This window comes from Stigmatopora nigra, chromosome 8 (assembly GCF_051989575.1).
Source record: "Stigmatopora nigra isolate UIUO_SnigA chromosome 8, RoL_Snig_1.1, whole genome shotgun sequence".
Classification (NCBI taxonomy): domain Eukaryota; kingdom Metazoa; phylum Chordata; class Actinopteri; order Syngnathiformes; family Syngnathidae; genus Stigmatopora; species Stigmatopora nigra.
Genome location: NC_135515.1, coordinates 5444994 through 5460253, shown reverse-complemented (window position 1 = coordinate 5460253; position 15260 = coordinate 5444994). Strand labels below are relative to the sequence as shown.

Genomic DNA, 15260 nt, shown 5'->3' with positions numbered 1-15260 from the left:
CTGTTAGACTTGTCACATGTTCACCCTCGATTCACTCACTCTTGAGTCAACCACAGGATTTACAATAACCTCCCTAATATAAGGCAAAAACTATGACATTTTTCTTTTGCCGTGCTTGTCATGGATTGGTCTTGTGAATGGAACAATTTCAGCATACTTCCTGTTGGATTACTGTGATTTTATAGTGAATGCATGGTCCAAAAGCATCAAAAAGACGGGGAACCTGCAATGCATCACTTCATTTGTGTTACTTATAACTGAATGCATGATCTAATGTTTAATTGTGGTTATGTGCTAATATGATTTCTACAGATGTTTGCCTTAAATTACAAGCATTTGGATCTGTTCCCAAGGGGTGCTTGATGCTGGGCTTGGTCATCTGGATTCATTTTATTTTCCAAAAACAGGGGCTGTAAATTGTTCATATGCACGTGAATGTGAATTTGTATTTTTCCAATTTGTTCCATGAAATTGGATGCTCAACCCTGGAAATTGAAGAGAAAAGAAATAGTAACTATTGTGCCAACAGATTAATGAGAGTTAAATACCATATAGTATTTTTATATTATAATTTATCACTTTTATCTTTACAATCTCCTTAAGTTCTTCATAATTATCTGTAGTAATTTGGAAAAAAATTGTAGTTATTTAGAAAGTAAATTGGAATTAGGATGACATTTGATGAATGAATGAATATGTAAATGAAAGTACAATATAATGAACCCCTTTATGATTGCAATTCAACAGTTTACCACAGCACGGCGCTGTACTCCATTCTTACCCCAAGTGATGCACCATCCTGTGTGGATCAGCAAATTAGGCATCTCGATGGGGGGAAGCAGTGGTCCTATATTGGTGAGTACCATCTTCCTTACTGGGATAATGGCCCTCAATCCCAAGGCCTTATCATTATTAAACTTACCTTAATTTATCTCAGGGTGACATATGATATACCAGAAATTGATTGACACATTGATCATTGCTGTGGTAATACCATTTTCTGCTCTTACAAATACAGTATTCTGATCTACAACATTATACTTACTTTATTGTAAAATCATCTTGATGAGAGATGAGGTCATATTTCATAAACGTGTTTGACATTGCCTCCATGAATCTTTTTGCTACAAATATGCATTTCGCTGTGACACTGCAGGTGGACAACTTATTACATTGGCATGAGCGGGCCGGATGAACGGAATCTAATCATGGTAATAAATAATCCTTAGAAGAACAATAGAGCCTTTAGCACTGAAGGGTGCTTGGGGCCTCATAATGTTCCTTCTACTTCAGCATTCATTCACCATTTTTTTTAGCCATATTCAGTAAGTCGATGGGGCCTGTATGCCAATCGTTAAAAAGATGCAGTTTTGTGCTTTTTTTTTAATATTCTGCCTCCCTCACTTTCTATTACTCTACAGCGTGTTCTTCATAACGAGCTGTCTCTTCCTTAGCCCAAGCTTACTAACAAGGTATTTATCCTCCAATACTGCCGGGAAGTATCCTAAATCAGGAGGACATGGAAAGAAAATGAATCGGACACACCGACTTCTTATTTATTGTTAGCACATTCTTACATTTCTCGTCGGTTTTGATTTATTCCGCATTTACCAGGTCAATTACGTACTTGAGGGGAATGACCATACTACTCTGTGTGCCCAAGTAAGCACGATGGCAGGCTGGCAAGCTCACGGAATTGTGGTGGGGTATTTACGTAGTGTATCTGTACTTGTTTGCTCGTTCATAGGTTAAGCATTAGTGACATGAAGATGAGTCATTGAGGCTAGCGCCATAACAGGCCGCCATTGGAGTCGGGATTGTTGCCACCCTGCTGCTTGTTGCCTCAAGGCACTACTCATGCCCTTACCAGCGTGCCGTGTTGCTGTAATTGGCCCCTCCCCATACACACATATACACACAAAATCAAGCACACATGCCATCTGTGTTTATTCAGATATCCACCTAATGGGTCGGATGCCTCAGAGCAGATGTTTCGTTGGTAGTGGACTGAAAAGCTGTGACTGTCCTCATTAGACTCCTCTATTGTAGGAGCTATGTCTGTATTACTTGGTTAATTAAGAAAAAAATCAAAGATAAACTACTACATTATTATTGTTTTTATAGCGCAATAATTCAGAAGTCAAAGTAGTCTTCGGAACTTGTCTTTATTTCCTAAGAATAAGACAAAGTATCTACTTTGCACCATTATATTTGAATACTATATTTATTGAATATATTCTAATAATTAATTTGTACAAAAAATGAATTTAAAAAGAAACAAAATGACATGTAGATATAAAGCAGGTTCAATCAACTTCACACAAAAGCTGACCTTTAATTATACTTGTCCATCATCCCACTTTGTCCTCCATAATATATAATAATTCAACCATACCACTATAGACCAAAATCTTCTTAAACTCACCTTGCACTGGTACGACTGTAGCACCCCAAGCAATTTAAAGTGCGCCAAGACAACATACTCTGTCTTTTTTGTGCTTGAGTCCCTTTTTTTTTCTTACACCTGTCTTTCCAATTTGTAGCATGCAATCTCCATCCATCCGACCCCCACTGCCACTCACAATTGCTCTTTCTGTTGTCTGGTTTGAATGCATATAAATTGTTCACCTGCATTGCACACAATCACATTGTGTTTTAGCAACAACAACAAAAAAATGGCTCAAGTGTGTGAGTCTTGGTCCTCCCTCCTAAAAAGAAATAATAATAATAAAAAAAAAGAGGTCGCTCCAGGGTAGATAAGACCCAGTGTACAGCTGCTATGACAGGGGTAGAGGGTGCTTATCCCTTTGCAAGATGCTCTATGGTGGGGGGAGATAAAGGCTTTGAGGGTGGTAGTGTTGTTGGAGGAAAAGCTGAACGGGAGAGCCTGATGGGAGGAGGTTCAAGACAAGGCAATGTGTATGGGCTTCTTCATACATTTTTATGACCACATAGATAAGGTCAGCAGTGTGCTTTTGTTACTAGGCAACGCCGCGACCCTGAGTCAGAAGAAGTTGAGAATCTGAGAAGTCAAATATCCTTATTCTATTCTTTTGTACTTGTTAACAAGCAGTTGCCGTCATCCTTAGAGCAAAGGGTGAAAGGACATTGGTGAAAAATGATCTATCTGGATTATTATTATGTTGCAATGCGGTTTGAAAGTGTTTCGGTTATAAAATTGATGCAAAATTATGTTTGGATTACTCGCCATATATTTTTAATGACCTAGTTCATGTGGGAATACAGTTCACAGAGGGTATTGATTTTTGTAGTTTTCAAGGAGACGATGCAGGAGATGGAGACCAGGCATATATGCCGTCAGAGTACAAATCACCTAAAGCATTCTACTTCTCTTTCTCACTAGATCCTCTCCCCCTTTCTTTGATCCATAAACTCTCAAGCCTAAAACCTATTTCTGACACTCTTGAGTAGTCTTTCATTGTATTTATTTTTCTGTCTGCTTGGTATTGCTCCTCTCCTCGCTACTATTGCTGTCCCCTTCAGCGTCCTAGTTTAGCACGTCAAGGTTGGCTACAGATACTCTCCACTATGCCTTGGGGTTAACCAATGAGTGCTTAACTGTGATTGCAAGAACAAGGGGAGTATGGGCGGTAGTGAAAGATGATCGGAAGATGCGTATTTTTGCCATTCTGCACAATGGCGGCCATGCTGGTACGAATGTGTGGTTTATAAACGTGAAACTGATTACATTGCCTTGTTGGGTCCAATGCAATATTGGACAAGACATTGGATATTTTCAAGCCTGTTTGCTTTTTCTTAGCTGAATATCCTCCAGACTGTGTTCCACTTTTAGATGATCTTTATCTTTAGTATATGCAGCTTTTTTGATTTGAGATTCAAGAGTTTTAAATGAAGAATGAATCAAACTTGTGTGTTAAAGGACTTTTATATAAACTTAGAAATGTACCTGTGCTCATCTCAGAGATTAGGTTAATTCAAGCAATATTTTCTTGTTTAAATAGAGCTTGTTATAAGTCATAATTTGTGAATGAGTTACAGTTTACAGGTCATAAGTCTTGCTACCAACAAGGTATTATTTTTTTGGGCAGTTTGAACAACCCTTATAGCTAGAGACAAAAATATAGACTAACTGGTGTTGGAGTGGTTCTCAATGCAGTGAGTCATTTGCATGTAAACTATTGTGAAGATAAGTTGGCTTCTTTCCATCATTTCTTTTTTCTACTGGATATTTTAGTGCCTTTTTGTCTATATGCTGAAATTGTTCAGGAAATCGAAGCTCTTTTGAGTGACCTCAAAATCACCTTTCTCTTTAAGGTTGTTGAATACTGCTGTTGTCACAGTTGGTGCATTTCACTCTTGTGATCAAGCAGTTTATAGAGCTTGGCTGTGTCTAAACGCCCATTGATCCTTAGTATCTTGTCTACCGCCACCGGAAGCAGTCAAGGGTACGAGGAATTTGCTGGCCTGAACTCAGGCCTACCTCAATCAAGTGTAGGAAACATGTAACCTTATACACGTTTCTGTCAGAAGCCATGAGTGTGCCTCATCTCTTATCAATGCCATTGTCTAAATGAACAAAAGGTATCATTATACCACCGCTGAGATTGTTTCTATTCTGAGCTAATGGCTTGCATACTGCGAAGGCCACCTGATCCTCCTTTGGGTCACCCAGGCGTGTGCCGAGGGCTGACGTTTTGCTGATGACGGGTTACTTTCTGTTTTGTTAGAAGGGACACTAGGCTTTGCAGGAGTTGTCAAAACAAGAAGCTTCATCCTGAGGGATTACCCAGTTGTTCAGCACATACACACACTAGAGATGGGTGTGTCATAAGAACTGTAAAGGTTTGAGGTTGGGGAGATGGACCTTCTAGAACTGAAGGGAAGACTTTTTTTGAATGGGCTATAATAAAAATAGCCATTATCTTTGAGTAAAGTTGTGTCAATAGGATTACATGCAGATTTGAGCAAAGTAATAGAATTAGAATGCAATGCATTTTCAATAATTGACAGGCAACGCTTGATTTGATTCAACTGACGATGGAATTAGTATGACCGCTCAAGTACAAAGTGCATTGTTACCAATCTGTTTCGATTCATTAGCCATGCAAGAGGACCGACCGCTCGTGATAGTGTGGAGTGTGTTGAAACATTTTACACACTTTACACACAATGAATTATTAATACCGTTGAACACTCATATAAAACTATAGAACTGTAAAATACCAATAATAGTATTGAGAAATTACATACTGCTGCTGTTACATAGCTCTCAGCTTTATTTAAAGAAAAGCATGTGAGTACAGTTTGATTTATTTATTTGTAGTAGCGCAAATTTACATTTCTCTATCTGTCAATTAGTATCATAGTTGGTTATTTACTCAATCATGAACTATAAAAGAAATATTGAAATGCATTTTTTAAATTTATTTAGCATGAGAGCAGCTTTTTAAAAAGTTAATATTGCTGAATTGATATCGATTGGGTAAAGAAAAGATGTAAAAAATGTATCCCTGACTAATGTGAAGTTCTTATTTAATAGTAGCAAATGTTAAATATTAATCTTAATATAAATGTTCTCCTTGCTGCAAATTATAAGACAAGCAAGGTACAATCCTGGATACAATTTTTTTTGTACCAGAGACAACCCTCTCAGGGACAAATCAAATTTATATTTCATTAAATTATTTTTCTTATGTCTTTCACTTACCTGCAAACATTAATTTTACAAATTGCCGAATTTTATGACTGATTTGGAGTTTGACTATAATCACATTAGTGGGTGACTTTTCTTGACATCGTTGATGGTGGCGCCAGTTTCATTTTTACAAAACAAGGAGTCTTGTCCTTGTGTGTGTGCTGTTTTCATGAATTGTTTCATATGTGCCACACACACACACACACACAAACACACACACAAACACACACACACACACACCCACAGACACACACACACACACACACACACACACACACACACACACACACACACACACACACACACACACAGCAAGCCCAAGACTGCGCAGTAGCCCAAGGGTGTCATTGTCACATTCACTTATCATGTTTTGGGCATCATGCTGGGGGGCTAAAATGAACTTCCCCTTCCCACCCACCCACACAGAAAGCACAAGCCCACCCCAAAAATCTATTCTGCTCATGTTTAAAATATAGCTGGAGAGAAATTGAATCATTTTTTATTCATGCTTGTTTCCTGTGAGCATTTTCATACATTGCAGTACTCCTTGTATATTTAATATACCATTTCCATGATATTTTTCCTTGCAATCTTGTGTAAAAACAATTAAATAGTGTAGACGGCGGGATACCGTTTATCTACTCTTTATATGGAAACAATTCACCAATCCCTGAATAGAATCAGTAAGTGAGCATTATGCTGAATAAATACTTGATTATTCTGTGGCACTCGCTGTGGTAGTATAAAAACCTAATGAAGTAAATGAAATGGTTTAGCTTTATTTACTCTAGTTTATGTTTTAGAAATCCAGGGTTCAATCCCTGGTGGCTTCTAATCTTCTTGTGTGCAGTTTGCATGTTCTCTCCCCGGCCATGCCTGCTTGCTGTTTTCTCTCCGGGTACTCCGGTTTCCTCCCACATCCCAAAAAAATATGCATGGTAGGCTGGTTGAACACTCTAAAATGCCCCTAGGTATGAATTTGAGTGTGAATGCTTGCCCAGTTCCTTGTGCCCTATGATTGGCTGGCATCAATTCAGGGTGTCCCCCACCTATTGCCCACAGTTGACTGAGATAGGCTTCAACACCCCCGAGATCCCTGTGAGGATAAGCACCGAAACATTTTTTAAATGAATGAACGAATTAAATATGCAGTTTTTTTACTGCAATAAAAATGTATATAAAAATAAATTGCCGTTTTCCTTCAGAAAAAGTAGCATATCAAAGTGATTCCAAAATATTTAAGCTGTAATACACAAAGTATACTTCTTTTTGCTCACTTGTGTGTATTGTTGGCCGCTGGAGATATTTGAAGTATTTTAATTGAACATACAATAACGGGGTTAGTCTTGGATTGTGTTTCAAAGCTAAGGCATTTGCATTACGCATCTCCCCACATACCGTAATATTCTCAAATAGGAGTTGGCACTGAATACCACCGGCTGCTTTTGACAAGGTCAAGGCTGATGTCTTTTGTGTGAAAATTGCAAGTATTGTCTTACACATCACAAGTCATCTGCTGTGTTGTACAGCTGTCCTTATGTAAATGATAAACTCTGCACCTGTTTTCCGTAATGACAGAAGATCCTGTGTGAAGAGCAATGACCATTCTTTATTTTATCGCTAAAAGCTAATGAACAAAAATCTGTGCTGGTTCATTTAAGGCCTGTCTTCCTGTACAAATACTTATATACATAGCCAGCTTGCAGTGAAATCCAACATCTGCTTTCATTTGGTCACTATAAGGTCACCAATCATTATTGATGTTACTCCATGTTTGTGGTCAAACACATTTTGTAAAAGCGAGCTTATTTTGGGCAACTTTCAACATATGGAGTGTGTGTGTACAGTGGCGTTTGTCTATGTATATAGTGTACACACACAACACACATCCATCAAAATAGAGGCATCATTTCTCTGTAAAAAGACTAATCTACTGCCCACAAATAGTGAATATTAAAATCTATTAGTACATGTTGAGAGTCAACCTTCAGTTGGTTACAATTGTGGTATTTCTCATCTTAAAAAGACCAAGATAGAACAACATTAGACTAATTCCTTCTAAAATATAAACAGGATTCCTGACCTAGTGCCCTGATTCAACCAGGCTTTCTTCTTTTTCATTGCCACTGGGAATTGCAGTTGTTTAGCTTAATGTATAATGCTTGTGGAATATTTTGCATTTTAGTGGTATGCAAGAATGAATTAGATAGCAACGATATAGTAGACCAAACCTCCACAGAACAACAAGAGTCAAGTTGGGAAATGAATAAAACAAACTATCATCTCCCTTAAAGAAATGCCTTGTTTCTTTGTGCAGGAACCAAAATGAGCACAGACAATGCTGTGTATTTGCTCGCGATATTCCATCTGTTGATTTTTCTTTCCGAGCATCCTCGCCTCAGCCTTAAAGTGATTTCAGACAATGAATATCCTGCAGTAAATAAACATGACTCGCTGTATATTCTGTCATGTGGAATCGAAAATGAGATGCAGACTTCTACCCTGCCGGTAATATCACATCTAGTGTAACCCAGCTCTGTGGACAGGCCCTACGGGTTTGCGCGGCTACTACCACTACACCCGTGACTTCAAGGCAGGCATTAAAATGGAGGGGTGGTGGTGTTGCTGGTGCTGGTTGGATTATGGGGTTTGAGGGAGGTGGTGTGATGCATGCATGTGTGCATGATGCGTGTGCCTAAAGGGTGGGGGATGCTTTGGTTTAACCCGGAATTTTATGCGACTGTTACTATGCTTCCTTCTTGCAGAATGACTGTATTTATTACTTTTACATGGAAAAAAACAGAAAATGACAAATTATAGTGAATATTTGACTTTGGATGTCCTTGTGGAGGAAGTTTCTGGGATCAGGCTGCATTCTTTTCATGATATTGACATCATTGTGGTGTACCTGTATACTTTTTCTATCATATAGTTGGATACTGCTAAAGTTTTAAGACAAAATGCAGAGATTTATGAGCTGTGTTGATCCCAGAGCATTTTTGGAACAGAATATATTAAGGCATACATTATGTTCATTAATAAGTTAATGAATTGAAAATATATATATACCCCAGTTATGTCAACTTTTACAGCAGAATTCCCATTATTCGTGTATAGATAGCAATGAAAAGTGTTAGGTACATTCTTGGGATGTGTGTGCATCACTTCTTGGAGCTTGAGTTTTATATTTAATTGTATCAGATTGATAAATTAATTGTGGACATGAGGTCAGGAGATAGCCAGTAAAAGCTATGCACACTGTTTGTCATAGCCACAGTGCAATTGTACTTGTTTTCTATCATTGGATGGCATGGCAAAGCTACAATATTATGACAAAATGGGCATCATAAACAGCTGGAAGCCCACAAATTCAAACATTTTTCACTGCCTAAATGGGTGCAAAGACAAGCAGAAGCAAAGCTGAGACTGCTTCCCAAGATAATTGACAGCTTGACTTACTTTTGCTAAAACAACATAGCCTCAAGAATAGATAGCACTTTGCATGTTGGTAGTCAGCTGCCATACCAGTTGGTAAACAGGAATCCCAATATAATAATATGCATGCACTTTTAATTTATTCCAAGGCAAAAATACCATGCAAGCATATTTTTTAGTCAAGATAGATTGGACCTTATCACAATCACTGGCATGATTCCGAACACTGTCTCCGAACACTGTCTCAGCCATACAGATTTATTTATTCATTTACCCTAACCCGTTAAATCCCACATTCTAAAATCATGCATGCTCCAGCACCCCTGGCAGTGATTTAGAAAATGAATGAATGAATGTGTATTCAATTTCCCATAAATCCACAAATTGTTAGATACTTTTCTCTTTAATTGTTAGACAATTTTCTCTTTAATTGTTTGACAATTTTCTCTTTAATTGTTAGACACTTTTCTCTTGACTCTAAAAACTTTGATGCTCTAAGGTTGTACAAGCTGCACGTTTAATGCAAATGAGCGTGGTGGTCTCCAGTGGCGTGTTGCCCTCAGGACACGACCGCTATCCGCCTCTGCACCTTTAAGGCAATGAGGAATTAAAAGCGTCTGCAGGGGCAGGTGTGTGCGAGGGGTGGGGGTGTTGATTCAATGTAATGCTCCCAACAGCCCATATGGTGCGATTACAGAGAGCGTCAGTGGGGAAGAAGATATGTTTGCTCGCCTCTTGCTGGACGGACGCACCGTAGCGGTGGTGCTGGAGGAGATCATGACTTTGGGGTCCCATCGATGCCACATTCTTCTTTTTCGCGTACTTCTTCGCTAGTTTATGACAGATCATCACGTGTTAGGTCATTGCAGGAAATCCCAGCATCGGACTTTTCTTTTCTTTTTTAATGTATTGCTTCTTTTTTTATTCTTAATTCTTATTATTTTTGAATGCAATCGAGTTTTGGGGAGTTGTGCATTCTGATTGTCAAACAATCAAGTCGTGCACACGCCTCTGACTCAGCAGCACACTGATTTTGCACACGCACGTGCACGCGCACGCACATACACCTGGGTTTTAGCCCCCCCCCCCCCCCCCCCCCCTCCGCCCCCCTTAGCATCCTTTTGAGAAGCTGCAAGGCGAGGAGAAGAGGAGAGTGTGCGCAGCTCTCCCCGAGACAATCACCGGGCACATTAGTGCTCCAAAAGTGGGGCAAAAAAATAGAAAAGTAGCAAAGGAGAAAGCATAAAAAAAAAGTATGAGACTCGGGACTGCTGGCTTTGAAAAGACAAATGTTTGACATTACCCGAGACGCTCAGAAAAGAAGCCCAGGAAGGCACCGGTGTGAGGAAGAAGAGAAAGCATAGCTGTGGGGGATTGAACGGAACGGGGCATGTGGATATTGGCTTTTACCTTGTTCCAGTGCATCTTGAATGGTAAGTTTTAACCTTTTTTTATTTGTTTTTCATGCATGCACATCTATTTGGGATTTATATACACTGAGCTCGGAGGATGGATGTGACCCAAAATGAAATGGATTTTTTGTCTGCCAGTCAAAAGGCTGACACCGATGATAAAGATGGGTGAATCAGGTGCAAGATGTATTTAAACCCTTCAAGTCGTCTACCCAAATGCATCTCCAGCCTAAAAAAAAACGTCTTGATCAGAAGGCCAGATGTCTCCACTTTGCACTAGCAAGTGTGTTTAGTTTGAAATAATGAAGTTATTTTAGAAAGAAATGATTGGAATGTTATTTTCATTCAAAGAATGCATTTCTAGGAGTTTCTTTCATATTTACCTGTGATGCTAAATATTCTCCTGGCGCCACTGTGGCCCTTAGTAATAGGTGACGTACTTGATATAATCAACATTTGATTTGCCACTCTTCTTCCTTAGGTACATTTACTCAAATTTGTAATTTTAACAGTCCAAAAAGGCATAAGAGTGAAGCAAACAACAGTCATTTATAGTACATTTGAAATAAGATGCTTATATATACAGTACTTCCCTCCCTTAATATGTTTATCAACGTCAACATGATATTTTTCAATTAAGGGGAGGAAAATAACAAACAAAATTCATTTTTAATCTCAAATTTAAGTACAATGTCACAACATAGAGCTCACATTTACTGTATTTGAATTTCAGGTCCAGTTCAAAACACACACGAAAAACGCATTCGCCATTGAAATGGACAAAAAAAACTCGGTCTCCTTTCAAATACATTGCTTGTTGTTTTCTTTGACTTGTATTATTTGGGTGAGGGCTCACTTGTGTTTTGTAGAAGCTGTGCACGCATACTTGTGTCATGCATTTTAATTTCTATAATCAATAGAAGGAAATTGATAGCTTATTGCATTCAGTTGCTGGCCAGAGTCCCTTCAACGAGGAGGGGGATTATGGCTGCTTGCGTGTGTGCGAAAGGCAGGGTCGATGAAGGGAAAGAGAATGGTGAAATGTCAGTGCGAAAACACACCAGCTTACATTTTCACATAACAGTACGCAATCAAAATGGAGGCTCCAGAAAAGCTCAAAGCACGAGGCACAAATGTAGAGAACAGTGAATTTTACAGGTATGAACACAATTTGAGCCGCATTGAGGTGCCGTGATGTGATATGGTGTGCCCCTTTATAATGGATTTTCCCTTCTGCCTGGGACGAGAAAATAAGATTTCGGAAGGCATTTTGGTCTCGGCGTTGCGCCTTTTGTTATCCGATGCCATATATTGACACGGACTGAAATTGCCTTTCCTTTACGCTTGTGTTGAAACTCATAAAATAACAATAAGGAATCCTTATCAATCATAAACATTTGACTGTGTGACGTTTCAGAAGAGTCTTTTTATTGTTGTCTTAGGGATTATCAAACCGGCCTGTGGCAAACAGATAGGAATTAGGGTGGCGTAAGTGGAAACATTTGTGCTGTGATTTAGATTTTTTTGTTATATTTTTACGCGCTGACGGAAAGGCAGATTTTATTGTTTATTGTTTGGGTTGCTGTTAAATTAGATTTCACTGTAAGGCCTGCTTCACAAACTATTCTTCTTCATCTTGAAAATGAGGTGTTCATTGGCTGAGCAAGCCTTGTCAGACTGAATGAATGACCTTGTCGACAGGAGGCAGCACAATGATTGGTTTCTAGACAATTCTTGTTGTTTCAGAGTTAGACCTATCAAATGCTCGCTGCTCTGTCTCTATGGTAACCTCCTTAATGGCTGTCCAAAAACATTCACCATAAAGGCTGTAGAAAACTATGCCATGGTCGACGATTGGATAAAATAATTCTTTATTTCCTGTCTTTTTCTTATTTTTACAATTTTTCGGCGCTGTGTCATGGGATGATATAGCATATCACTATAATACCTCAGTTAACCACTAAATGTTTGTATGCCAAATATATGAGGCAGGGATTTTAGAATGTATGTCAATAATATGAAGGAAAATAGAGGTGATCAACCTGTTCATTTACAATTACAATGGTAGTTGATATACTGCATATGATACACCACACAGACAAATGGTTGGACTTATTTTGTATACTATATATATTTATATATAATTAATAACTTAAGACCCCCTGTCACAAAAAAAATCACATTCATTGCCCAATGATGCTATAGGGAATTATAAATTTATTAAGATATGCATCCATTTATTATATTTGGTTTTTTATCAGTGTGAATTAGGATACGTTAAAAACTCCTAAGATTATATAAAACAATGTTTTCTCCTTCTCCAAAGTTTAATTGCATGAAGACAAAAGGCCAAAGTGCATCATAAAACATACCCGTGCTCAATGTTAATTGAACATCAAGCCCTGCAATATTTGCTCTAATTTTTTACTCCAAACCATATGTTTTTTTCCCCTGCCTGTTAATGACCCGATTTAGCTATCAATATATACAAACCCGAATGGAAACTCATTCAATCTTTCCCTCAGAGGTGCCTCAAGGCAAAACAGTATCAAGTTGAAATGGCCTATTCACATTCTGCCTGCGAAGACGTTAAGAGGAGCAGCAGTGAAATACCAGCCCTGAACAGGATTAATTCCATGCTTAAAGACTCAATCACATATTCGCTCGATCAAATAACAGTTAAACAGCGATCAGGAGATCACAAAACCACATTTTTATCTTAATTATCACTGACCTTTTCTCCGCAGAATAAAAAAATGGGGAAATACGGAATCTCCAGCTAGGTTATACAGTAGTATGATGGGTCAAACTGCCAGTTTTGTCCTATTAGCACAATGGAAAAGAGTTAAAATGGCCAAATAGGATGGCACTAATATAACTAAGTTATGGAGAATGATGAGTGCAAGTGTGGGCTGACCCTTAAATGACGACATTAGGCAATAAAGTACAACCTGAGCAGTTTTACTGTCTAGCACATTAAGGCTTTTTAATGGGAAATAATTGTGAAATCTGATTACTGTACCTGTACATAACACTTGGTCAAGTAATAAATCACCTTGAACTGCTTTGCCCTACCACTATGAATACCTAATAGGATGCATTTAGTGTACCTACATCCTTCTCTTGAATTTGTTGGGTTAAATTCTGTGTAATTCCAGCTAAAAAGGCTTCTAATGTTGGGTAATGCTTACTATGATGTGCGATCATAATTGATATCCCTAGTCATTCGGACTAGCCGGATAATGAGGACTACTCTACTGCACGGCGCCTCCTTGAGCCCGTCTAGCACTCTAATTAGGTGCAAGCTTTGGCCACTAACTTGCGCGTGTGCTTTATCCACTGCAAAATCTAATTACTGATCATACCGTCTGTCTGGATTCTAGCAAATCAGAGGTGTAATTGCACAAGGCGGCCTGTAAATGTCTCTTGCATTAAAATGTTAACGATATCATTTAGCATCTGTGCGCAAAGAGGCTGAGGCAGGAAAGCCCTCAGCAACCAGATGTATGTAGGTGTTTGATCATGCGTGCAAAGTGAGATGGTAGTACATTTGGCGGGGTTCCACCCCTCGCAGACTACCTTTTCGGGAGAGAGGACGCTCGGCACCTGTCAAAGTGACATATCATATTAGTGTGCTGTTACTACGCACAGATACTGTCGTGGGGAAGTGAGAAAAATGGAAGTGGGGTGGGGAAGTTGAATGGCATTTTATATTTATTTTTGCTTGATAAGGCACTGTTAACAAAAAGGAGTTCAAAACATTCAGGAAGTGAGAGAGATTATGTATCAAGTGATTTGTTAATCAAATGTATATCCCTAAATTTGTGGTGTTAACTTTCAGGTAGTAATGAAACAAGCCATCCTTGAAGTAGATGTTATTGGTTCCTATTTGTTGTTGTCATTGTTTTGAGGCCAAACAGCAGTATTATTGCCCATACTCAGGCCACTATGCAAGCAATTATAATACTACTTTGGTACTATTTTGCTTTCATAATGACAGAAACTCTAAATTTTGGAATATGTTTTCATGTAAGCATATAGTTTTTTTGGTAAGGCGTTTGTAGTAATAATGTGAACTCCACTAATAGTGGAAGTAGTAAACAAAGTTAACACAATAGCAGAACTCGACTCGTGATGGTCATGCACCACTGTATAATGCGACATCCTCAAAAAATTCTATTTCTGCCAAAATAACAATTGAGACCTTTCTCAGGACGGCATCTTTTTTTGTTCCTGAATTTATAAATCATAAATTAAAACAAATAGAATTAATGAGTGCTTATGTTCTTCTCTGTGTGCCAGCAACACAGTGCTTGTGTTGTGTGTACCTTAGCTGAGATTTTCTTCATGGCAGAGGACAGGTGGTGTAAGTATGATGAGTTTGCCATCTATCACTCACCAAGACAAACATTGCAGTCGAACTTCATAAATACTGCCTCTTAATCCAGTCTTGCACGAATCACAGCCAGGCTTTGAACTCCACACACGTTGAGGCCCAAGGCTGAATCGATCTCAGGCCTGCACGTAATGCATGTGGCCGTGATGGCGCAAAGTCTGCATGTTGCATCTTGCTACAACATCTAAGAAATCAGGGGTAGCAAGACTGAATAGACAAAGGGACCCAAAAAACAACAACAAACAAAGAAAACCAACAACAACAACAAAACAAATGGTTTCGGCTCAGTTTTGCCAACTCTACTGTTTATTTATAAACTATGGAAAGCTGCAGAAGAACT

General features: G+C 38.6%; 1 protein-coding gene across 3 annotated transcripts in view; it reads left to right on the top strand.

The window, feature by feature from the left end:
- Positions 1-750: 750 nt before the first annotated feature.
- Positions 751-15260, top strand: part of dscamb (Down syndrome cell adhesion molecule b) — a 73947-nt gene continuing 59437 nt past the window's right edge. For 2 of the 3 annotated variants that reach the window (XM_077722255.1, XM_077722254.1), the window contains exon 1: positions 9754-10545. In XM_077722255.1, coding sequence (XP_077578381.1) covers positions 10503-10545 — 43 coding nt within the window. In that variant the 5' untranslated portion in view covers positions 9754-10502. Of the gene's footprint in view, positions 856-9753; positions 10546-15260 lie in introns of those variants that run through there. The other variant, XM_077722256.1, reaches the window with a different exon arrangement.